At 46.0% G+C, this 25,024-nt stretch overlaps 5 protein-coding genes and 1 non-coding gene across 6 annotated transcripts; 2 read left to right on the forward strand and 4 right to left on the reverse strand.

Moving 5' to 3' along the window:
• Positions 1-977: 977 nt before the first annotated feature.
• On the reverse strand, positions 978-1,880 carry Pmar_PMAR006595 (hypothetical protein; the record flags this gene model as incomplete). Its single annotated transcript, XM_002769509.1, has 1 exon — positions 978-1,880. The coding sequence occupies one exon, from the start codon at positions 1,878-1,880 to the stop codon at positions 978-980; it is 903 nt and encodes a 300-aa protein (XP_002769555.1).
• Positions 1,881-3,077: 1,197 nt separating this feature from the next.
• Pmar_PMAR006596 (hypothetical protein) lies at positions 3,078-3,255 on the reverse strand (the record flags this gene model as incomplete). The annotated part of the gene is made up of 1 exon (XM_002769510.1): positions 3,078-3,255. A coding segment is annotated over one exon (178 nt), but the record flags the coding sequence as incomplete, so codon positions are not given.
• A 6,357-nt stretch (positions 3,256-9,612) lies between these two features.
• Positions 9,613-9,686, forward strand: Pmar_PMAR006597. Its single transcript has one exon. It is a non-coding gene; the product is annotated as a tRNA-Leu (tRNA).
• Positions 9,687-10,354: 668 nt separating this feature from the next.
• Positions 10,355-10,938, forward strand: Pmar_PMAR006598 (hypothetical protein; the record flags this gene model as incomplete). The annotated part of the gene is made up of 4 exons (XM_002769511.1): positions 10,355-10,435; positions 10,484-10,539; positions 10,582-10,719; positions 10,764-10,938. The coding sequence occupies 4 exons, from the start codon at positions 10,355-10,357 to the stop codon at positions 10,936-10,938; spliced, it is 450 nt and encodes a 149-aa protein (XP_002769557.1).
• Positions 10,939-12,535: 1,597 nt separating this feature from the next.
• Positions 12,536-17,299, reverse strand: Pmar_PMAR006599 (MAP kinase-interacting serine/threonine-protein kinase, putative; the record flags this gene model as incomplete). Its single annotated transcript, XM_002769512.1, has 12 exons — positions 12,536-12,700; positions 12,748-12,816; positions 13,047-13,124; positions 13,290-13,460; positions 13,995-14,078; positions 14,396-14,539; positions 14,785-14,941; positions 15,253-15,326; positions 15,971-16,106; positions 16,525-16,659; positions 16,905-16,998; positions 17,200-17,299. 12 exons carry the CDS (start codon positions 17,297-17,299, stop codon positions 12,536-12,538), a joined length of 1,407 nt encoding a protein of 468 aa, XP_002769558.1.
• A 6,874-nt stretch (positions 17,300-24,173) lies between these two features.
• Pmar_PMAR006600 (hypothetical protein) lies at positions 24,174-24,587 on the reverse strand (the record flags this gene model as incomplete). Its single annotated transcript, XM_002769513.1, has 3 exons — positions 24,174-24,219; positions 24,266-24,438; positions 24,522-24,587. 3 exons carry the CDS (start codon positions 24,585-24,587, stop codon positions 24,174-24,176), a joined length of 285 nt encoding a protein of 94 aa, XP_002769559.1.
• Positions 24,588-25,024: the final 437 nt, after the last annotated feature.

Here is a 25,024-nt window from a genome sequence, read left to right on the forward strand (position 1 = left end):
TCGTCACCCCATCCATGTACAGCCCGATTCGATATCGAAAAACGCTGATACCTTATTCTTATCACCCTGGCATGCCTTCTTTATTGCCGAGGCCCAAGAAATTCTTTTCTGACGATCACCTCGACGCTGCAGAACCCGCCGCGTAGTACGGAGACATCGCCACCCCTCGTCGCGGATCACTCGAAGGAATGTATCTTAAGAAAAGGCGAATTTTCGAGATAAATAGAAGGCCTTCGCCGTGAGAAATGGTATAGCCTTTCTAGCGAAGCTAAAATCCCTCAGAATGATGCGACGCCTTCGACTGTCGATGAGCGGGGGCCGTCCTTGGTTGAACTCCGCCGTTTTATGCTCCTTCTGCACTGCACTTTGTCGAACGATCCTAGCGACTGATGACTGGCTGCATCCCACCCTTGCAGCTATCTGGCGCGAAGAAAGACCGGATCGGCTGTTCTCTATAATGCTTTCTTTCTGAGACGCTGTCCGATAGTATGTCATCTCTCGATTGGAAAGTCCCCGGCCTGAGCGAGAGACGGAAATCGCTCGCGCTTCCAGCCGGAAACGTTCTACTGCAGTCAGTCGCAAAAATATGACTCAGCCGCGCGCGCCCCCCTTACCCCCATCCAATGTTGGCTCTAGACACAAGTATTGAGTGCTCGGCTCTAGGAGTCCCAACATTGGAGAGGGGGTGAGGGGATTATCAATTCATCATAGTCATGTTTTCTCTCTGCGCGTTGACTCACTTTTGCGTTTGCATGCATTTGCAGTGTGGGAGACAGCCTTGGGACATCACGTCGGCGACGTGACGTCGCACCACTCATGATAATTCGGGAACTCAAAACTGTGAACAGAGCAGTACTCCGGAGTTGTTTACCACTGCGAAACATACCGCACTACTAGGAAAACCCAATGACATACACTATCTCATATCATCAATTAGTATCATGCAATGACTCGGAGCCGAAGCCATCCCACTATAACTAACCTGTACCAGAAGAATTACGGAGAATGACTCTAGCACAGCAACTTCCACAGACTGGAAGATCTTTGCGACTTGATATGTCAATAGGATTAGTTAGATAGATCCACTTAAACCTTTGATTCAACATATCGTTGTCGTCCGGGGTCAAATCCCAGCATTGAAACCTCGCAGGGACCGTTATGATTACTGGGGCATCGTTCTTATACAAAGCATCGCACTTGCTACCATTCTTGGGTAAGGGTAGAGTAATTTCCTTCTTTCCTTCGAAAAAAGGCAGAGCGTCGGAGAGAGAAAAACCAATCTGTCGTCCACAATAGTGGAAGTCGTCAAGAATGAACAGTTCAACATCCTTCTCCATCAAAATTGACAGAGGATAGCTGCCGGAAGCTAGAGAACAGGTACGATATATTTCAGACAAGTGACGAACGAGATATGATTTCCCACAACCGCTCGGACCGGAACAAGATAGATTACAGTTTCGACTACGCCCGACCTCGAGAAGCTTGACTATTGCGGTCGCAAAGTGAGATGGTTTGATTCCGTTATGCGATAATATCTCGAGCATTGCGATTTCCGTCACGCCTTTGCAGGCACAGGGACCTTGGGCGGCGTTCGCTAATCTAGCCAAACGAGTCGTTTTAGTTCTCTTGGCCTCTGATGCAGAATCCTCGATGTTCCACACTCTACATAGAAGGTTCGAAATGGAATCCTTCTGATTGATGATATACTCTTTAACATTCTTTTCCTGATATGCAGCAGCTAGAAAATCGCGTTCGGTCCGCAGTTTCTTCGTCACAATCCACGGGGCGAGATCGCTCAGACGCCTTATCCGACAAGACTGTCCGGTATCTCGCTTCTCATCAGAGGCTCGGAACTCCTTCAACGAGGGTTGCATCGACATGGCAGGGTGATCACGACTCAGATATGGACTAGGGTCCATCTTACAGCAGTACGTGTAACAGCCTAAATAGCTTCTGAAGTTCAGAATCTGAACGACCGAAAGTTGACAAAAAAATTCTGCTCTCTCAAATATTTGGCCAGAGATGGCCATCGATGACGTCTAGATGCACAGGTAGATACATGAAAGTGAGTACCTCCGCTTTCGCGGTGCTCTTCTGAACAAATACAGTAAAACTTCAAAGGTATACGTTGATGAAGGAATGCTTGCTCGACTCTTCGTCCGAAACTCTCCTTGCTCACATCAATCTCGGGGAGGAGTGTATTCTCATTGATGGTACAGGGTTTCGCCCATGTGATAAGATAGTAGCAAGAATAGTCAGGAGAGCGCCTCGGGGGTGTTGCGGATATTGGAAGCTCTGATATGTGGTCCTAAAGTCACGTGAGCATGGCATCGTATGAGCATGGCTACATTGGAAGGTATAGATTCTCACCTCGTCCTTAGAGTCATGATGATCGACAGACGGATATGTGCTCAAAGGAATATCATCCGGTACCAGAAAATCCACGATTGAACCAATAGCAGTGTCGAATGTGAGGTTTATATGTGAGGACTCAGATATATTTGCTTGGGACTGAGCGGCCGAGACATCTAGGAATTCCATGCCAATCAACGGGAGCTGATCAACTGATCACTGATCAGCAGAAAATTAAGAAAAACATAACTCTGAATATTCTCTAGAAGTCAAGTGATCAGCTGATCAGCTGATCAGGGGATCAGAATGGACCGCAAGTGTTATACAGCAAATGAGGTTCATTTCTATATAGGTAGCTCAGCGCTCGAAAAAATTAAAGCGAACGGAATTGTGCGAACTAAGCCTTTGATGATGATATCTTGTACTAAATGATGATCGTCCTTTCTCTAGCTTCCCAAGAATGTCCCAATTACAAGACTCTACCCGTACCCAAGATTGACGAACAAAACTGTCCCCGGTGTTGCGTAAAAATTATGTTGACATGCACAATCATGGAATAATTCACAGCTAACTGGTGATCGCCAGAATGGATCAGTATTTTATCAGCCGCCCTCTACTCCGCATAACCATCTCCAAACGCCTGCTCATGCTATTGATAAGAGTATCTCCGTCGATACTAGAGTAAATATCTTTCACTCGGTCCACAAATGCTTCTTTGCTTGGACAGGGACCTTCTGCAGTAGCTGCCGAACGTAGGCGACTCTTCAGGATGGCGAACGACGTTTCTATGCATGCTAAGTCTGGACTTCTCGGAGGAAAGTCCACAAATGAGCACCCAGCTGCACTGAGAACCCTTCTACAGGAAGCCGTCTTAGGAGCGCTATAATTATCTGCTAGCAGAGTCTTACGGACATCGTGATTCCTTCTACTTCTCTTCTTTAATAACGGAATCACAACAGTACGGTAAACGGACTCGTACGATTTGGCCGAGTTACTCTCTATTGGCGTGATTATTGGACGCTCACCCCATGCTAAAACCCCGACAAATTTAATTTTTTTACTCAATCTGAAAGCACTGCGAGTTGGCGTTACATAGCTGGCATTGTCCCATATCCTCTCCGTAGCATCAGCTCGAAAACCCTCTGCATCAAATCCAATCGTCACCCCATCCATGTACAGCCCGATTCGATATCGAAAAACGCTGATACCTTATTCTTATCACCCTGGCATGCCTTCTTTATTGCCGAGGCCCAAGAAATTCTTTTCTGACGATCACCTCGACGCTGCAGAACCCGCCGCGTAGTACGGAGACATCGCCACCCCTCGTCGCGGATCACTCGAAGGAATGTATCTTAAGAAAAGGCGAATTTTCGAGATAAATAGAAGGCCTTCGCCGTGAGAAATGGTATAGCCTTTCTAGCGGAGCTAAAATCCCTCAGAATGATGCGACGCCTTCGACTGTCGATGAGCGGGGGCCGTCCTTGGTTGAACTCCGCCGTTTTATGCTCCTTCTGCACTGCACTTTGTCGAACGATCCTAGCGACTGATGACTGGCTGCATCCCACCCTTGCAGCTATCTGGCGCGAAGAAAGACCGGATCGGCTGTTCTCTATAATGCTTTCTTTCTGAGACGCTGTCCGATAGTATGTCATCTCTCGATTGGAAAGTCCCCGGCCTGAGCGAGAGACGGAAATCGCTCGCGCTTCCAGCCGGAAACGTTCTACTGCAGTCAGTCGCAAAAATATGACTCAGCCGCGCGCGCCCCCCTTACCCCCATCCAATGTTGGCTCTAGACACAAGTATTGAGTGCTCGGCTCTAGGAGTCCCAACATTGGAGAGGGGGTGAGGGGATTATCAATTCATCATAGTCATGTTTTCTCTCTGCGCGTTGACTCACTTTTGCGTTTGCATGGCGTGCTTTTGCTCGGGCCGAGCTATGGCCATCCCTATTATTAGATAAATAGATAGATCCGACTACTAAGCAATTCAAGTTAGTCTTTCCTTGAGACTTTAATGGCAATGAGTTCAGTCCGTGGCGGCATAACCGCAACATACAGCGTCTTCATGATCAAGCCAATCACCACTGGTGAACAACCCTACACTGACATCGGGGCAAGATGAGGAGTTAGTCGTCAGAAGATGTTTACAACTCGCTTGAGCCAAGACGGATACCGAAAGAAAAGATCCCAGAAGTCCCCCTGATTCCGGAGTCCACCTGCCCTATCAACATTAATCAACCCACGTACTCCACGTAAAACGTTACGAATGAACAGGATTCGCACAACCAATTTGTGCGGCTTCGACCTCCCACGCGTCGCGCACAAATAAACCAATTCTATTCGTAATCTGGTCAAGCACGTTATTGGCTTGTGCTCTGTCGGAAAGGCCGCGGAGAGCTCGCTACAGATGAGCGATGATGAAGAGTGTGGTATTCTTGACTTGCAAGGTGCAACCATAAAATACACCGAGATCCGAGGGAGCAAGCTTCTCGGTAGATCTACAACATAGAACGTGTTCTACCGCGATCTGGCCATGTCGTACCCCTTCGATATGCTCAAGCCCATTCCGATGGCTAGTCTGGATCTGTCTCACAGTTCACCTGGGACGTCAATTTTTGCGACTTTTAGAAGCCACAAACCCCAGCGTTGCCAACGCTGCGTTGGAAATTAGGACTGTTGTGAGATCGAGATGGCAATAGAACTAAGGATAGACATCTCGCTGTGTAGTTGCGGACGATGCCTGAGGCAATGTGCTTTGAGATCTTCGTCAATCGATTTGATTCATAAGCTTCATCTCAGAAGTGCTGCTGGAGATAATCAAATAGGAGGAGCTAATGCGAACGACAACCCACCAAGGTCACTCTGAGATTCATCATTACCATAACTACAGCTTGTCAGTTACGATGAGCTGTTCCCTCCGCCACCAACTTATTCCCCATGAAGGCTATGCATATTCCAATTCGATTAATATGTTGAGTGGTTACAATGCCTCATGTTATGCTGGATCAGCTCGTTCGACATTCCAACATCCTAGTAGAATGTCAAAATCGGGAAATAGAGGGCAACGTAGAGAGCATTCTACCAGCAAGGATAGTCTCGTATTGGTTAGAGACTTCCGCAGTTTGCTTGATACCCTGGTGTAAGTGGAGAACGTTCTCTCGCATGAAGCTGTAGATAATGGATTTACCAAAATAGTCCCAGCAATAACTGCATGCAATGGCATCTGATCAACACTACCATCACATGCAACGAACCGCCGAAGAAAAGACATAGTTGAGACAGGATCAGCCATAGCACCCGAGAACTCGAATCCTGGGCCGCCCCATTTAAGGTATTTCCCGATGAACTTCAATTCTATATCCATCTCAGAAGCCGCCAAGCCTAGCTTTTCTGCCACAGTGGCAGAAAAAAGTGAATGTGGCCGAAAGTGACTTTCGGCCCTTGCTTCTTCCATAACTCCGAACCAAAATGTGTAATGCTCCTCAAAGTGAGGGCATACACAAGTTTGGCCGCCAAACTTTGGCGCATGTTGCAGAAGCACTAAAGGAGTTGAGACTCTCAACTTGAGAGGACGGGTGCCATCTGTTTCGCATGTATATGTAGACCAGGGATGTTGTCAAACGGAAGGTTTGAATAGTGCAGAACTCATAAGATCAGATGTCCAATGTGATAAGGTCATCATCAAATTGATGCTTCACATGCGCTGTTTAGACTGACCTGATCCATTAGTCAAAATCATCCGCAATTCGTTAGATTCTGCCGTAAAACCTCCAATGCATTGTACATCTCCGATTCAGGGGACATTGAATGACTTCAAGCACGGAGATTGCAAACTGGCAAAATTGGGGAGAAAATAAGTAAGGAGGTCTTACGCAAGAATGTTCGGCGATACATACCATCGGTTGACAACGTCGTATTGCGTCAGGGTCGCTGGGGGCGAAGCGAGGCTCCCCCCTGGTGATAAAATCTATATGCCGTTGGGGCATTGATACCGTTGGGGGTGAAGAACGGCTTTGCAGCTTGGCAGTCGACGCGCATGGCGCGAAAGTGTCCATCGGACACTGTCCGATGATACTCGGAACACCGGGGCTCTAATGAAGATCTTGGCGGAGGGACCTTTTGTCTCTTGTCTGGATTACTCAGATTCTAATTCACAGCATCATCTGGGGGTACTGCCGTATTGTGCTGATCATTTTGCGGATAGGACTATAGGCGTTGTAGATGATGAGGAAGTTGCTGGCATCGATGGCTGGTATAGGGACAGTTATAGAAGAGCGTGGTTCCAGGGTAAACCAGAGCTTGGTCTTCAAATGTTCGAACTTACGTGGTGCTGCATGAATACGCCGCACACTGAAGCATCTCCAGAGCAGTTCTATAGCGAAAAGACGGTCGAGTCGATGAATTGGGTTTCAAGGCTTTCGCTTATGAATGATACAGCGGAGCACAGGCTTGACGCGCTCTGTGATGTTTCCGAACTCACGCCCTGAGGTGAAGAATTTTGTAGAATTTTTTGTCCATACTTATCAGAACCTCTACCTCAGTGACAATAATCTAACACTTCGAATCATATTACCATGTAACTCAACAAAAGGCAAAGATGGATTCTCAGTTTATTCAAAGAAGAGTTGAATACCGTAGAGATCATAAGATTGACTAATGACGAACGTTGAACTGCTAACAGAATGGAATTCCGAGAATCCGTCCAGCAAACCCCTAAGTGCACGCAGTACTGACCATCGGCCCCGTCTTCAATCGTCACGGTGAGCACAGGCCCCAGCACATGTACCAATTTATGGAGTCGAATGGAATCAAATAGGGTCAGAAATGTAGACGGAATCGATCCGACGATGACAGAAGAAAGAATGATGACTATGGAACGTCAAGATTGAGGACGATAATAATAGACCTCGTTAATATTCGGCGCACATTTGACGGTCAAATGTAGGCGATCTGGTGAAATTTGGATCACATCATCGAATGGGCCATTGGCTCCTCAGCTCCTTGGCAAACAGACAATTTGTTAATGCTGGTTACAGCAGTCACATTCCCCGCCACAGTCCCCAATTATAGCCCAACAAATGGGCCCACCACAGCAGAGGTAGAGCCAGCAAGTCTGGCACGCACCGCAAAGGTTGTGAAACTTCGCTCTCCTTCTTGGACTAGACACGGCACTAACAGCATCATCGCCATCCTCACTGACATCCCTGTGATCGTCAGTCCCCTCCACAGTGATATTGGACTTTTATCCACTTTGATCATCCATTTCATAGTCGCTGCCTAGGGTAGCAACGACCACCCACAGGATGATGAAGAGTCTCAGAACAGGATAGGGCATCACAAAATTGAAATGATATGCACAACATTCCCCTAGCCATCGCTTGCTATCAGTAGAGAAGATATTTCAATAATGATAACTGTGATATGAGTGGATACGCACAGAAGTGAAGCGACGGCCTTTGCAGAGCAGACCATCCGCTCGCCTCAACGGTTTCACGTTTTCGTCTTGGGTTTATGATGTGGACTTCTCACGTGACCTGCCTTTACGTTCACGTGTGTGTATTGTGCTCTTGGAGCACCCGCACAATGAAGAGTCTCAGAACAGGATAGGGCATCACAAAATTGAAATGATATGCACAACATTCCCCTAGCCATCGCTTGCTATCAGTAGAGAAGATATTTCAATAATGATAACTGTGATATGAGTGGATACGCACAGAAGTGAAGCGACGGCCTTTGCAGAGCAGACCATCCGCTCGCCTCAACGGTTTCACGTTTTCGTCTTGGGTTTATGATGTGGACTTCTCACGTGACCTGCCTTTACGTTCACGTGTGTGTATTGTGCTCTTGGAGCACCCGCACAATGAAGAGTCTCAGAACAGGATAGGGCATCACAAAATTGAAATGATATGCACAACATTCCCCTAGCCATCGCTTGCTATCAGTAGAGAAGATATTTCAATAATGATAACTGTGATATGAGTGGATACGCACAGAAGTGAAGCGACGGCCTTTGCAGAGCAGACCATCCGCTCGCCTCAACGGTTTCACGTTTTCGTTTTGGGTTTATGATGTGGACTTCTCACGTGACCTGCCTTTACGTTCACGTGTGTGTATTGTGCTCTTGGAGCACCCGCACAATCCCTCTCCGGGCCTGACTAGTCCACTCTTGTTTACGCCACTACGTTGGAGCGAGACCCATGTATATCTTGTGTGTATTTGAGCTCACTTTGAAGTTCAAAGTTTGAACTCTCATGAATCGTTAGAAGTTCCGACACTTTTCTGCATCGAATTTGCGCCACACATCAGGAGCTCACATACCGTGTCACCGATTATGACGACAGATAAGCCAACTCACTGAACGCTGCAAACACAGGCTCGGTCGCAGCTTCCCACCCAAAAACTCGTTAACTCAATTAATCCCGCCCTGTCGACTTCATCTCTGGCCATCGGACGGCCATTCTCAGTGAATCCTCAGGATTCCTCACCCAGTTGAGGATTGCACGTCAAGATGCAGACAATCAGAAACTACCGGATGGACAAAATGAGCCAGCACGCTCACCCGCAACTGATAGATGAGGTGAAGTGTCAATAGCCTCACAGTAAGAGTTAGGACCAGCAACAACAACAACAACAGTGAAAATACACAGGCTAGGTATAGCTCGGACTCCGAGCTAGTTACTCCAAGTCTCGGAGTAACTAGCTTCGTGGGAGAGCGCGTCACGAGCCAGTGTTTGCACCACTCCACACTCCACAAGCTTCGTGTAGGGTAACAAACAACCGGGGATGCTTCCGTTCAATACGAGGCCAGTTGTGCCACATATGACAGTAATGATTGTAAACAGGCTTCACTCGCCTACGCATCTTGTTGAATATCCACCATTCGCGAGGATGTGTCATCATTACATAGTTCAGGTGGAGGTACTTCAATTATTGAATAAGGAGATCGGACTTGATACTTCAATGGATCGGAATGTCTACATCTAGTGTCATGGTGGCGCATGGTGTCGTCTTCGGTGTCAAACTTTAACTATCGAGTTTCAAACTCGATCGTATACTCCGTAGGCCAAATTGGCCAACAGAGTTCGAGTTTCGGCTTGACATTTGGCATGCAAGCTTGGAAGAAGCGCTTACACTTGGCGTTTTTTCCCTCAGGGCACACTCATTTCTGACGTCACCGCGCGGCATTTCTTCTTGGCCATGACCGACTCTCCTGCTTGCTTCAGTTGACTAATGTGTAGCCCGTGTCTAACGTACTAATATCCCTCGATTAGTTCAGCTGGATAGAATGTCTGCCTAAGGAGCAGATGGTTGTAGGTCCGAATCCTGCATCGGGTATTTAGTGTCCCCCTATTCGACCTCGTCCATATAGTCTCGAGTGAGTAGCGTTTTGTAATCAAGTCCTCCGGTCTATTTCCGCAGCAAGAACTCTCGAGTGAAGGTCTCTAGCGTATTATACCGATTCCCTCGGGGTTCACGGGTGTGTGTGATTCTTTAATATCATTCTAAGAATAGCTGACACAAGCGGTGATAGGTCGAATGAGAATGTCGCCAGGTACGTAGGAAGAGAGAGAGGATAAGGGCCGTAGCCTTAGAGCAGTAGGACGTGATGACTACATTCATGTATTGTTCGTTATTAAGAATAGTCTCAATTGACTCGGAGCTGTCGATTCATCAGTATGCCTTCAGCAGAGTGCAGTAATCCCGCCTAGTTCAGCATGTAATGACCATTACCGAGAGCGACAATCTAAGCATCTTCGAAAGGTTGAATATTAAGCCGGGCATCGCCTGTCACGTCCATTCCCCCAAAGCCTCATCTGCGTGCAAGCTCACCAAAGTGCGCCGAGCGTGCAAATCGATCAGAATGGCGCGTGCAACTTTCTAACGGCGCATCTTAAACCGAGCTCGCCCTAAAACGACCGTTTTGAAACGGCTGGCGAATCCCCAAAAGATCGCACGTTTACGGCCTAACCAAGCTACTTGATCGTATCGATCATTCGGTCGCAATGAACATTGCTTTGAAAGCTACCCGTATCCTACTATTCCTCGGCATTATTGCCGTCCCTACTCCAGCTTCTCAATCTGAGGTAACCTTAACTCACTGGTGACTACTGGTTCGACTATCTCCCTTTCAGTTAACCTTCAACACTCCTCCAGCAGTGCCTGGAGCGATAGAATACTTCGACAAAATGTAAGTGGAACTTGTCTTTGTCTGGTTTATGAGCTTGTTCAGGTTAAACGCTACCATGGACGCTCTGGGGGATATGGTGTACTCTGACCAAGACTCCAACGCTACTCTACCTAATGGTGATATCAGCGGCAACACTACTGGGTTTATGGCTGCTGTGGAAGAATTCTTCTCACCAACTCAGTAAGTTCTCATACCACTCCTCGAGCGAATCGTCTCCCTTTCAGATTAATTGCATCTCTGGTTGGCACCATCCTGACCTTTATAATTCTATGCTGTATGGACCGTCTCGCTAAAAGGTTTCGCCGATGGGCGAATGCTAGGGTGGTCGCTAAGCTCGTCCCCAGCCACGAGACCCTAGAGGAGGGAGAGGAAAGCGAAGTTGACTATTACGTACACTAAACAAGAAAACGTTGTTCTTTTATACAACTCGTAACTATTGTGTTAAACTAGTTTCGGCAGGAGAGGGGAACCTTTGATTTAGAACACTAGTGCGTTATATATCGTTAATTAGTATAATCCTTGAGGTAGAGTTAGCGTGAGAAAAGTAACCCACATGAATCTGTTGAATGTATTTTCAAGGGCTTTTTGTAATACTCCTGTAAAAGACGACTTTTATTCGAATTTGAGGCGATACAGCACCCTATAATGGGAATATGATCAATTCTGTGATCGGATATAAGGTAAACAGTGAATTACTGGGACGACCGTTGCCCGCAAACCCGGGCCAAATGGGTGAGGAAGCGGATCTAGTCGTCTATCAGTTCCCTAAGCGATCTAGGCCTCCCATTGAGCAATCTGATATGCTACGCTGGGTTATTAGAAGTAAAGCTCGAACGACACATTCTGACCCTAGGCGAAGACCTGCCTAACTGTGGCCAGGGAGTTGACGGGCTGAGCTGTAACCGTCATACACTGGAAACCCCAACATGATGCCGTAATGCGTTTTACAATATACACGAGATGACCGATTGATGATGTTCATGGAATAGGACTCCTATTATAGGAGTGCATTCGCCTAGCCATAGCATGTGGTAATTCATAAGTACTCTCAGGCTACCCAGACACCCGTTGTAATGTGTGAACATGTGCATAGTGATCGCATATGAGTTGGCTGGTCAAATGGGAAGGTGAGGGTGAAGTCTTGTAACGGCATGGGTATCACAAATATGGAGGCAGGTGATCGAGCCTTGCTCTTCAATGGACGCACTGGAGAGAAAAGTATCGGAAACTTCCATGTCGATATAAATAAATACGTCGTAGGAAGTTGGTGTGAATGTCCGCACTTGTATGAGCAGGCTCGTGCTGCCAATAGTGCGTTTGGATCGCATACTTCATCGAATTTTTGGTTGTTTACCAAATCAAATAGCTGAATAGTAGCGCACCCGACCAATGTTTCTGTCCTTCGAGAGATCCAGGTTCGATTCCTGCCGTCTTAGTTTCATAGTAACATAATCATATACTACTCAACACAGTACTGTACGCGTCAGCAACAGTGCCCTCGCGCGAACGAGCTTAAAATAACCGAACCGATACCGTAGGAAGCACGACGATGCTCCGTGTTAGGATAGCACCATGGATCCTCTTCCTGACATGATCGTGTTCCCCTCTGGATCCAACCTAGGGACCTCACTCATGTGCTCTGTTGGATATCGCACATCTATACCGGCAATGTGATACCCCTTACAGATGACAGCGAATATACGTTTTTCCGTCCTCGACGGCATAAGCTTCATCTCAGAAGCATCGTGATTCTCAGAAGTTCTCAGTTACGTCGACCATTGAATGTACCGATACGCGGTCTCGTAGCTCTGCCCAGCACTATCAACTACGGCAACTCAACACGCATTGTGAATTACGAACATGCGAGCAGCAGCAGCAGCAGCATGCCACACAGGGAGTAGTACTGCATTCTCTAAAGGGCGCAAATGAGGTAATTCAATATAACCAAGGAGCATAGATGATTATTAGACAGTTTAATAATAATAACAACAACGTATCAATGGAGATTCCCTCGTTTAGCTTGCTGCCAATAAGAGTCCATCATCATCATCGGCAACTGCCCCGAGGACAGTGGAGGGATACTGTACACAGGAGGAGGGGGGACAGCAGCTGCTGCTGCTAAAGGCTGCTGCTGCTGTCGTAATGGGAGAGCGAATGGAGACTGAGGCAACAGGAAGCTACCGAGACCCCCCTGGGTCGTCGTCTTACCAAATCAGCTGAGGTGAGCGTCGCCAACGGTGGTGGTAAGGCCATGTTCGCAAGTGTGCTGGTGTGGACCTGTACATATGGATACCATCATGCTACTTTATTACTGTGCACGGGATCAACAACAACAACATCACGAGGATTTTTCTGAATGATTCTTATTATCCGTCTACTTCACAAGACAGCACGGAAATTCATTCGACAGAAAAGGATGTACTACCACTACCACTGGCTCAGTCACTAACACATGCTACTACTACTACTACTACTACTACTACTACTACTCCTACTACTACTACTACCACTGGCTCAGTCCCTTCCATGAGTCCTGCTGCCCTTGCCGGAATTTCCCGTGATGGTGGTAGTGGTGATGGCATCATCTAACCAACACTCCCGACTCTCATCCCCCACCCACTACATTACTCCAATGAAACCGCCATTCGGAATCGGTAGTAAGTTATGATTCGTGAATACCCCCGAGTAGGAGGCCAATCCCGGCACTTTCAACTGGGCCGTCATCACTAACACCATAGCGTCCTCCTCACACCAGCCGCGATCGGCCCCCCACCTCTTCGTTGCTCCTCACACTTCACTTCATCATCGTCATCCTCACTAATACTACCCAATGAGGACGGATCTCGCGACACCGAGTGATACTTCTGAATCCAACCATGCTCCATAGCCGTCGAAGCATGCATTCTCGCTTTAGGATTCAACTAAAAAGTGCATTGTTCTACTCAACGACTAGAGCAGATATATACACACGATTCACAATCGATACACTAGCTGAGGGACGAGGCTATGTAGCTATCTACTGATGATTGTGGGTTGGGACAGAAGCTACCAAAGAATCATCCTTTTGCATTTTCCACGTATGGCCAGGAACACATTCTTCAATCAGTTTCCCATGTAAATGTCATCACATTATAAACATTTTCCCCATTGTTATCAAACCCTCAAAAACGATACCTTTCAAAGCTACCTGAGTCCTTAGGAGTAACACCACTACTATGACCATAATTTACTACTACAGGATGATGCAAAAAAAGGAGCCCATCCGTCGTAATTTCACAGCAAGTGACAGTTCGTGAACAACAAAAATACCATTTGATAGCCCTCATCGAGCTCTCTCCAACGCTGTGTGAGATATCGACAAATGTAAAATCGGCCACATAGGGAAAAGCCGTACCGGTTTCGAATTGGTACTCGCTAGAAATTTTCAAAGTATTCCCCATTAATGCACTTATTACCTGCATGAGTCTATGTATCAGGTCGCGAGCTGCTGAACTGCCAACACCAGCTGGGTACGGTACTCCTCTAGATGTCAATATCCGCTACAGAAAACACCAGTGGAAAAAAAATCCGAGAAAATTTTTGCGAATTTTTTGGGGAGTTTTTGAACAAGTCTGCCCTACTTCGTGTGTTAACTGCTGAGCAGCTGAGGAATGCAAACATATATTCCTCAAACACTGAGGACCACCCCAAACATGTGTGAGGAAATACAAAAATTTTGTGAAAATTTTCGGAAAAATTATGCAGAAACCACCGAGAATTTTCCAAAATTTTCTCTGAATTTTCATAGGAAACTCCTGAGCTCAGCTGAGGAATTCGAACATATATTTTTCCAACACTAAAGACTAATTCTACTCACATCTCTAACCACAGCCAGTTGCACTCCACCACTGTTGCTCACTGCATAAGGACTATGTCCAACTAAAAGGGCGTACAGCAGACAGCCCAAAGCCCACCGATCGCACGGCAAACCATGAGGAGCCCCCATGAGCATTTCGGGCGGCTGAGGACAACACCAATATTGGAGAAATGTGGACATATGAAAACTCCGTGGAAATTCATTACAAGCGTATTTATATTTCTACAATCAACCTCTTGAGCTCAGCTGAGGAATGCAAACATATTTTCTTCCAACTCGGAGTGATACATACCGATTTAACAAAGCTATGTTCCCAATGTGAAGACACTCACATAGTAAACTGTTCGATAACATTATGAGTTCCTTAATGCATCAGTGTTATCACTTACCATGCTGTCCACAGTTCCACATATAGTGTGCCTCCTGTTAACATTAACTACATTAGGATCTACTTCAGCAATCAACTCCGCGTCACCATCGACTGTCCCCACACACTCCGTAGACCAACCGAAATCACAGAGCCGTATGGAAATATCTAAGGTCACTCTGTGAAAGATTCAAACCAGGCCCGAATCAAACACTTACGTATATCTACATTTTTCACATGGTTTTCATCAATTCTAGACTACGCAACGCCTCAAAAACGTCGGTGTCAACCGATTCACATTGAAGTTTCACAACCCGTTTTATGTGAAGTGGCGTAAAGCCTCGTAAGAAACGCGATATTCTCGGTGAAATATGTTTTTCATATCACAGATGAAACCCCATTGTTATCATGTTAACTTTCGAACTCCCCGAAAATTAACAAGTTTTTCAAACATCCCTCACCAGTGTCCGCAGCTCCATAGGGTTTCAACATCAACACGTTTGCAGTTTTCAAATCTCGATGGGCAATGTTGTGACGATGCAAATGTTCCACTGCTGATAATATCTAAAATTAAAAATATGCACATGGACAACTACATGTGTTGATAACAATATGAAAATTCTGAGAAACTGTTATTGGTTTTTGTAAACTGTAACATATACATACGTATCGTGTGGGAAAATAAAATGCACATGGTCAACTACATGTGTTGATGACAATATGAAAATTCTAGGAAATTGTTATTGGTTTTTGTAAACTGTAACATATACATACGTATGGTGTAGGAAAATAAAATGCACACGGACAACTACATGTGTTGATAACAATATGAAAATTCTAGGAAATTGTTATTGGTTTTTGTGAACTGTAACATATACATACGTATAGTGTGGGAAAATAAAATACACATGGACAAATACATGTGTTGATGACAATATGAAAATTCTGGTGAATTGGAGTTTCATCAGTGATACGACAAAACATATTTCAACGCCGAAAACAATTGTGAACTGATTGTGAAAAAATATACATGCTATAGTTTACAAAAGTTTTACACCACTTCACGTTAACCATATACTACGAACAACTGAGGAAATTTTAGCTGAAAATTCTTCGTATAATTCTATCCAAATTCGCAAGTAGATTTCCATAACTAATGACGAAACTCCTGAGCTCAGCTGATGGACACATTTCCCTCCAACACTCACTTGCCGAAATATTATAGCAGCTTGTTGCTCAGGAACCCTACTAGAGGGGGGGAAGCATCGAACTTGCCAGTCTGAGAGAACCCCGCCGGTCGCCAGCTCCAACTGCATGTATATGTGGGTACAATCCTCGTAGTATCTGAAATAGTCTTTTAAAGGTAATGGAGATTGCAGTATATTCAAACAAAAAATTTTCGTAAAAATATAAAGAAAATTTCAAATGATACAAAAATATAACTTCTCATACTTTTCGAGAACCTCCAGTTTACACGATTTCATAAAATCATTGCGATGACCTCATCCCCCTAGAAATACATAAAAAACAGAGTTCTCCGCAACGCCCTGTACTAAACCGAGTTGCACCGTAAAAAGCAGTTTGAAGGCTTATTCCACAGTGTGTGTGTCGAAGGAAGCACATGGTCAACTACGTGTGTTGGTGACAACAACATTTTGGAAATTCTCATTATCTTCTCAACACTTCTACCCTAATTCGTACGTAAACTCCTGAGCTCAGCTGAGGATATATATTCCTTCTCCTTCTCCACCACTATTACTACCCATGTAAAGTAAGAATGTTCTCATGTTTCAGCTCTTGGTGAGTAGCAATCTCATTGTAAACTCGATCGAGCATGCCCCGCGCGATCAAGGGTTGTTTCTGAACTGCTTTCAACGCATAGTACTCTCCAGTTTCCCTAATACCAATATCATCACTACTATGTACCCGTGTGGGAAAATATGCACATGGCCAACTACATGTTTATGGGAATTCTGAGGAAATTTTTCGTAATTTCTATACACTTCTACCAGAGCTCGTATGAATCAGAAGGCTCAGCAGAACTTCCCAAAAATTTCCTGAAATTTTCTTATATTCTCACAATCACACGTCGTCGCGCATGTGCAAACTTTCTCACACGGCTGTGTAGATTCAGGCGCTTACTTGTCCTTGAGTTGCCTTACTATAGCGTAGCTGCCCGACCCCAGTATGCACTGTGTTGGACTTGGGTGCAGGGAGAACCTCTTAGCGATAGGACCTATCACGACTACTACTTACACTCAGTAGCCTACAAAGTTTCCGAGGAAGCTCATTTTGTTCGAATAGTTCCCCATGTGAATGTCATCATCACTTTAAGCACATTTCCCCCCATTGTTATCAAACCGTTAAGGATAATATTTGTCAAAGCTAAATTTAACCCTACTCTCATCTCGGCATTATCAACGACAGAAGTGTTCACCTGGTAAATCTAATGGTACTGCTGAAATGCACTCAGGGAGGGAGTGCATGACCTGTTGGTGAGGGGAGGGTAAAGGGACAGAGGAGGACGGCAGTAGCATTGAAGTGGACGGCCAACCTCAGAATTGCCATATTGTCACCAACACACGTGGTTGGCCATGTGCAGATTTTCATACACTACGTATTCTGAGTGGGACAAAGCACCAACTATCGTAGGTACTGTGGCATTGCCTGAGACTTCGGAATCCACTTCAAATTTTATCGTTCGAGTCCTAGAAGTGTTTCCTTTTCCAAGTACTCGAGCCACTACATAGAGCGACCACTTGCACAGGTTGCAGTTGAGCAACACCTGCGCCCGCTGTTCTCGACGTACGTACACGGCCCGTAATGTAACGACACATGGCTAGGGGCGAGCGAGATATGAGTCTGCTCATTGACCATGGTTCGTGGCAGCCATGATCGTCGTTGTGATGGTCCACTGCGGGGATTTTAGACTAAGATTGACTAAGATTCCTAGTCAATACGTGACTGTTTATGAAGAATGATGGTGCGCTGATGATGGGTAAAAAATTCCGGAATCGCTTTTTCCATCAAAACAGCGCAACGCGGATAGATTTCCAGCGAGATCAGTTCTCTGGCGTGACGAGCGAGCAATGCCTCTTAGGTTAACAGTTTTTCTGAAGCCGATCAAGGTGCTCTGATTTTTGAGTCCAAGCTTTCGGGGAAGTCGATTTCTAGTGCGCGGATAAAAACGACGAGTCAAAGTATGGCAAAATAGCGGTGCTTTTGTTCCGAGCTCGGGATTCCTATCACTCGATTCCGAATTGACGTTTCCGATTTCCGAGTGTGTAAAACTACTATAATCTCTTTTTTCTCGGGAAAGCTATTCCGAATTCGGAAAATTCAGGCAACCTCGCTGCGAGGTCCTCGCACCAATTTGGCGCCGCGAGCAATGGACTTGGCATTGTCAGAGTAAAAGCCACCTTCAACAACCCTTCTATATGGACATTTATCCTCAACTCTCAACACTCAGTCATGGACGTATTTCGCAAATATCGCGTTTGCCTCTCAATGGCCGCGTTCGCATTAGTAATGCGAACGTAAAACATGTAATGCGGCATTACATGTTCCTATTGACTGAGTCAATTTGACTCGCCGCTTGACCAGCCTCCGGTGCGGATTCATTGATAGGTAGTTACTTCACTGAGAGTTTAGCATTTGCTGCAAGCGGTTTCCTCTTAGTACACGGCGTAGAACCGAATACTGTACCGCCGACGGCGGTCCGCCGTGGTGGTCTATAACTTCCGGCGGATTTCCTTGGCGCTGTGGGCCAGACCAGCTTCCACGAATGGAAGGTCGAGACCAGCTGAAACGGGCGATTAGACTCCACAGGCATTCTCGCGGTGGCTGTGATCGCCATGGGCAATGCTCGTGCGACTGAGCTTAGCGATGCTGTCAATGGGACAGGCGCATCCTGTGATATCCCTGATCAAGCGGCTGCTGACTCAAATGGTATTTAAAGGTGGTTTTTATTTCTGGTCATTTAATGACCAGAATGCACCATCGACATTGTCGATGTCGATTCGACAACAGAACTGAAATGTGGCATCACTGAGGAATTAGTTGCTGGCTAGAGGCTATTTGTGACTTCTGCGACAAATGTCGGGCCCGCAAGAAATAGTGTGCCTGAGAGCATTATCGGAAATGCGCGTGCCCAGAAGGATACGATTGCTATCCTTGAAGTCAGATTGAATGATTCAATTTGCTGGAGCACTCAATCCGAGGCCTTTCTTCGAAAAACTACCGGGCACCGATGATGAATTGCCTTCGATGGTCGCCTCGGCAAAACCCGGCAAGTATTTGTGTTTGTTACATAAGGGTTCTGGTATAGACTATAGCATGGCGTGGACCGTCACGAGATTCCGGAACTTTGCACGTCAATGACTTTTTGAGCAAGGCTCTATACTCCCGTCACTCGATTATGTATGTCGATAGGCAATAATTCTGTTAAAGGATTAGACTATGTTGGCGAAGACAAATGCGGTGTCCCCCGATTTGCATCAGATGTGGTTGCTAACGCAAACTCTCCCTGCGCTCAACATGATGTGTGTCACACACAGTGTGTGAATGAATTTGACCCCTTCATGAAGCAGAAATTGGCACCTCAGATACAGCTGGACTCGGGTTTGCTCACGAAGAGACCGAAAACGACAGTAAGATTCTTAGCCGAGACCGATCTCGACGACACAGCGAGCCGTTGTCAGATTCGATCCCAGCTTCCTTGCCCCCGGTGGTCTGGAAGAAAGGGAAACAATAGTCTTGACAGCTGTAAGAGTCCAGACGACGAGAACTCGGTGAGCCCCTAAGGGACAGAACCGTCAGAGCGCGGGGTAGGGGACCCCGCGCATATAGCGACCACACAGCCTCAACAGGTACCGCTGACGGCCTTCACGCGGTGGACTAGTAAGTAGAGTCGGTTAGATATTTGGAACTCCTAGCGCGACTCACAGCGTGTGACTGCAACTAGCTTGCTTTGCAGGCACGTGTGTAGTTCAGCAGACTGAGGAACTCATCGACCTCTACATCTGTCATGTGTGGGTAATACCTGTGAGTAGTAGCTCAACAGAAATTCACCGGTCATTCGAAACCCAATGGTGTCTCAGTAATATAACCGAGCTATAAATACATCCAATGTATTCATAGACCGGTTATATACACTGCGTTCAATACTCTATGCTGCGCCATTGAAACGGTGAGAAAAGATTTGACGCCCCTTTTTGTCTTTTAGATGATTAACCCGCTCGGCAATGCTGCCAGCTACATGTCGCTGCTGCTGACCCGGTCAGCCTGACCGTCATGTACACGGAGTTTTGCATATTGGTATGTGGATTTGACCTTTCTCTCACTTACGGTACTCTGGTAACATATGTCGGATCCTGTCGACTTAACATTGACAGAAATATCCGTATGATTATTATCGTCGTAAACTGTGAGCTACATAATTTCAGTATAAATTTTACACAGCAAGAATAAGTATGATAGTCTATTGTCACGTAGAACGGTAGATAGTAACGTAGCTCCGCGGATGCAAGGATGCTTCTTAGCGAAGCATCAGAAGGGAGGTCATTGCTCCCATCGAGGAACAATGAATCACTCAGATTCCGTTGGCGACAAGCGTGGCGACGGTCCTTCTACGGCTGAAACGAGACCGCCAGGCCGTTTATGGTCGCTCCACGTATATTGATAGTATGTGCATACAGTCTTGTCCCTCTCACCCCGAGCGGCGGCGGTCCATACCGCCGATAACTGATGTCTATCGCCGTTTCGGGGGTTCAGAGGAAGAATGTAGATCTTGTATTGCTAGAGAGGAACAGATATTATCAACAGGTAGACAGTATGTAAGTGAGTCAGTGCAGAATCTCTTCGACCAGGTTCCCACGCGATGTGCTCACGACGTTTGTTCTTACTGTGGACTCCGACGATCCTCCGCCGCCCATGGCCATACGTTGAGATTGCTTTGAATCAGCTAGCAGCCAACTCGAAGGAAGTTCTGTTAGTATCTCTTCGGATGCTCTATACAGCCATAATCATCTGTGCTGTAACGGCGATGAAGGTGCGTGGACTAGACCCATTCAAATAGTATATTCTTGGTAGATACCCTTCCGCGACGCTGGGATAGCCCCCTGGCTTGTCTATGGCAGCGTGATGATCATTGATACGATCATTTCCGTATTCGAGGGCAAGCAAATGAGAGATAGCTTGGCAGGTCTCGGATTCTGGAATACACACACTGATGGCCCTGATGATCAACGGCTCCTGGCCGCACAATTGACGATGATTTTCGGATCAGTTGAGTGGCAGCAGCGCCAACAGCCGGCTCTCTGGTATTGGAAGAATATTCTTGCTAGGTGGAAGTGTGTGATACACGGCTGTGGCGAAGGTTGTCCATGCTGTATGAGGAGCGGGATCGATTGTCCAACACTATATTGATTTGGATCCTGGGGAGTGATGAATTATTATCGTCAGCAGATTGAACCTCAATCTGTGACATTCACTCGATCATTGAGTAAGTCTCGGAGCATCTATTGAAGGTAGATTGTAGGCTGTCAAATTTACCGTGTGAATGTCCCCAGCGCGTTACTCCAGCTGTCGCATCCTCGTTGCCGTTGCTTGTTCCTGCGGAGGTTTGTGAAGTGGATGCATCCATCCATGTGATGAAATTATATTGGATGGCGATGATTCGTTTGTATGATCGTTTCAACTGTTCTGTCATGTGAAACTAGGTTTCCTCTAAGCATCGTATCACGCTATCATGCACGAATGAATTACGATAAAAAATTCTGAGGCATAGTAGTTCTCAAATCTCATCAACTAAGTTCCTATTTTCTGCTTTTGCTTTGCAGCTGCTACTACAATATCTCCCCAGCGCCAAAGAGATCGCCTTTTTTCATGAGCTTGCCGGTACTGGCTCCTTGCCCAAACGGTATCGGGTGAACATCCATGGTCTGCTCTGTGATGATTTCCCACCCAATATTTCAGTGCTGCCTAGACTACCCCGTTCGGTTCCATGATTATTTCCCGCTTGTGGTGACAGTTTCTCGCGGTAGACTATCAGCTGAGTTGCGTCTTATAGCCGTTCAGTTTGAAGTTGGCATTTTCAATTCGGGCAATAGGTGAATGCGTTCTACGGTTGTAAGGCAGTTGAGATTGGGACAAAAACTGTCGCCAAAGCCATGCCAATCCAGATAGTGGAAACCGATGCACCAATCTACTCGCTCGTCTTACCTTCCGAGCAGTATCAGTATCAAATAAACCACTACTCAGCGACCCGATGGACCCACCAAAATTGGGTGAAGTTAGCCGAAACAGGGCCGTGTTCAGCATTCTTGTAGGAGCTGAAGTTCTAGGCAAAAGCAGCGGCTGTGGACGTTTCCCCATTGCTATTGGTGAAATGTTCTGATATCCGAGACTTCAACACAGCAGTTCAGCACAGAATACACGAATTCATCACTAGAAAATGTTCTCAGTATACTGAGAGTATTTTACAGTACTACTGTATCACACACTTCACGTATTTTCTCTGTTCTGTTACAGAACGGAGAAAATACGGGAATTTTGTATCTAGACTTATCATCAGGGTGGAATAGACTGTTTTTACCAATATGGTTCTACCATACTAATAGCAGTCTGGGCTTAAGACAGTACATTGGAGTTCCACCACCGGTGATATGAAAACACTAGTGAAATGCATATTTCACGACTACTGCGTAGCGCAAATATCGCTTTTTTCGCCAAGTATTACGCCACTTCACGTAAAACGGGTGAAACTCCATTATTGGACCAGTCACAGAAAGATCATCGGTGATAATGAATCTCATGGCTCTATATTTAATTGAAATTAATTTTCAAGATAATAACGAGTTCAACTTATATGTGAAAGGCAATCGACCTGAATCAGGCCGCCTGATCGGGATCACGCCGATTGTCGTGTCGCGACTGACGTTGTTGGCAATCAATCTACTGTATGCTTGGATCAGTGAAGACTCGACAAGAAATCACGATTGTAATTTGGCCCCACTGCTCCATTTCTCACGAGTCCAAACATGTTCAAGTTCAATCTAATCTGTATCATCCAAGGAAAACCATCCAAGGCTCGAATCAGAATGAAGATTTTAGTGAACCTCAGCAGCTGAGGCAGCCTCAGTGAGACTCAGCCCGCCAATAGTCCCATTCAGAACCTCGTATGTGGGATCGTTTTCTTGCTCTGGACATACAATGTATGTCATACATCAATATCGGCTTCCAACGTGAAGCTGGGCCTAGTAGGTTTCATAATACATTGTATTGAATACAACCATAGAAAAACCAGAAGAGTTGGTAATACCAACTTGGTATATAATTGATTGCAAATTACACCATTATATGCCGTTACTAGACGGAAGCTATCAACAACCAGGTTAATATCACCTGAACGTTCACAGCGTTTTGAGTCAAGACTTTCGACCTCCAAAATCATTCGTTTCGCATTACGTTATTCGTTTTGCGTTTAACACTAGCGTTTCATTATGAAACTTTCATACAACTTAGGTGAAGCGTCAATGTCTTACATACTTCAATCATCCTTACATGACTGGAAGAGGTTTTCCGAAGCGGATTACGGTGATAGCGAAATCGATTCAATGAAATCCTCAATAAGCATGTATCAGTGGAAAACTGCTACCAACCGATCGCTAACCAGTGGTACGACTTGGGGAAAAATATTCTTCCCCATTCACAGCACCTCAGGAGGGCGAGCATGTCAACAAACTGCTGCTATCCAAGGCATGAGTCAAAGAGCGGGTCGAGTTCACACGCATAAACTTGATACGCTCCACCAGTGTGTATCTCCTTGTTTAAATAGTTTATCAAAACACTTCGCGCAAGTATATGCGAAAACGAAGTGTGTTACACAGCCATCTTATATCCTGTCGTCACACTCGTATAAACTGTCAGAACGCGTCGAACGTATGGTACGCGTGAAGGTGTTATATTAGCCTAATATTATCAGGCCTTGCGGGATCACATCGACTTGGGTCGTTTCTGTCAACCGTTGGTGTCGAAGGAAAAGTTGGACTCGGCGGAGAAAAAATCATGAGCGTTATGGGTGTATCATATTGATGCTACAAGCCTTAGTGGTGCTACATTGAGTGTAGTACCACTAATGCAAGCGTGCTATATAATGTAGTACATTATGTAGCACGCTCGCAACACGTTTCGTTGGCGCCCATTAATTTAACGCCGACGCCTTCGGCCCGAAGGGCGGAACGGGTTCTCACTCCCCACATAGAATTGGCCATGCTCAAAAATCGTCGCCCCCTGTGGAGGGTTGCCACTGTACCCGCTAATGCCGAATTAATGTTACGTACTGACCGGGACTCAAACACAACAAGAGTTGGTTCCACAGCAGACAACACATGCGCAACATCACAGGTAATTTCACTTTTCCTTGTTCTTTTCAGCGTCCCCTTCGTTTCCGGAAAACCTGATGAGCGATTCATGATGAACCAGCTCATCACATCATGACTTACGCTAGAGAGAACCAGCTTTTTTTATCCTTTTTTTTATCCTTTTGTTCCTGCTTCGCGCGGTGCTCCTTCCCATTCCGCTCGAGCTCTGAAATTGCTCCGATCTTCGTTTTGCCTAGGTGTTGCTTTCCTTCGGGACTCTTGCCGGCACCGCGACCTGCTCCCCTACCAGTCAACTGAAGATAATGCTTCAATAGGAAAATTTGGGATCGAATGAATTGAAATTGCTCTCAGCTTGGCAGTCTCAAGGAGTTCTCACTTTCAAAGCGCAAGAGTTTAGGACGAAGAGAACGCCGATGATGAAGAGGCGGATGATACTGGTCATTTCGAGGTCGAAAGATGACTGACCCGAGCACCAACAATCACAGAAACAACTCGAAATCCGATTGAATCGTATATACTTTGATTCGCCCCTACTATCAATTGATGGGAAAGACGCGAGGAGCTCGGAAGTGTGAGATGCGCGAACGAATAATTGCAATATTAGCTTCGCCCTACATATTTCCGCACGCCGCACGAAATCAAACATAGAGATTCCCTGAGGTTTTTCATTCGAGTTTCTTCTACTCCATCGCTGATTGAAAATCACAGGGCTGGAGTCTGTTCAGAAACACATCGAACGATTCCCCGCGAACAACATGAGCTGAGTTACATTCTCTCCCTCACTAGATGAGGCTCACCTTGCTAAGGTGAAGTTTCAGAGATTGTTGCCATCCTCAAAATTTAATACTGGTCGTACCATGCTAGCGATGAACGTCTACT

Source organism: Perkinsus marinus (genome assembly GCF_000006405.1).
Source record: "Perkinsus marinus ATCC 50983 genomic scaffold scf_1104296965578, whole genome shotgun sequence".
Lineage (NCBI taxonomy): Eukaryota > Perkinsozoa > Perkinsida > Perkinsidae > Perkinsus > Perkinsus marinus.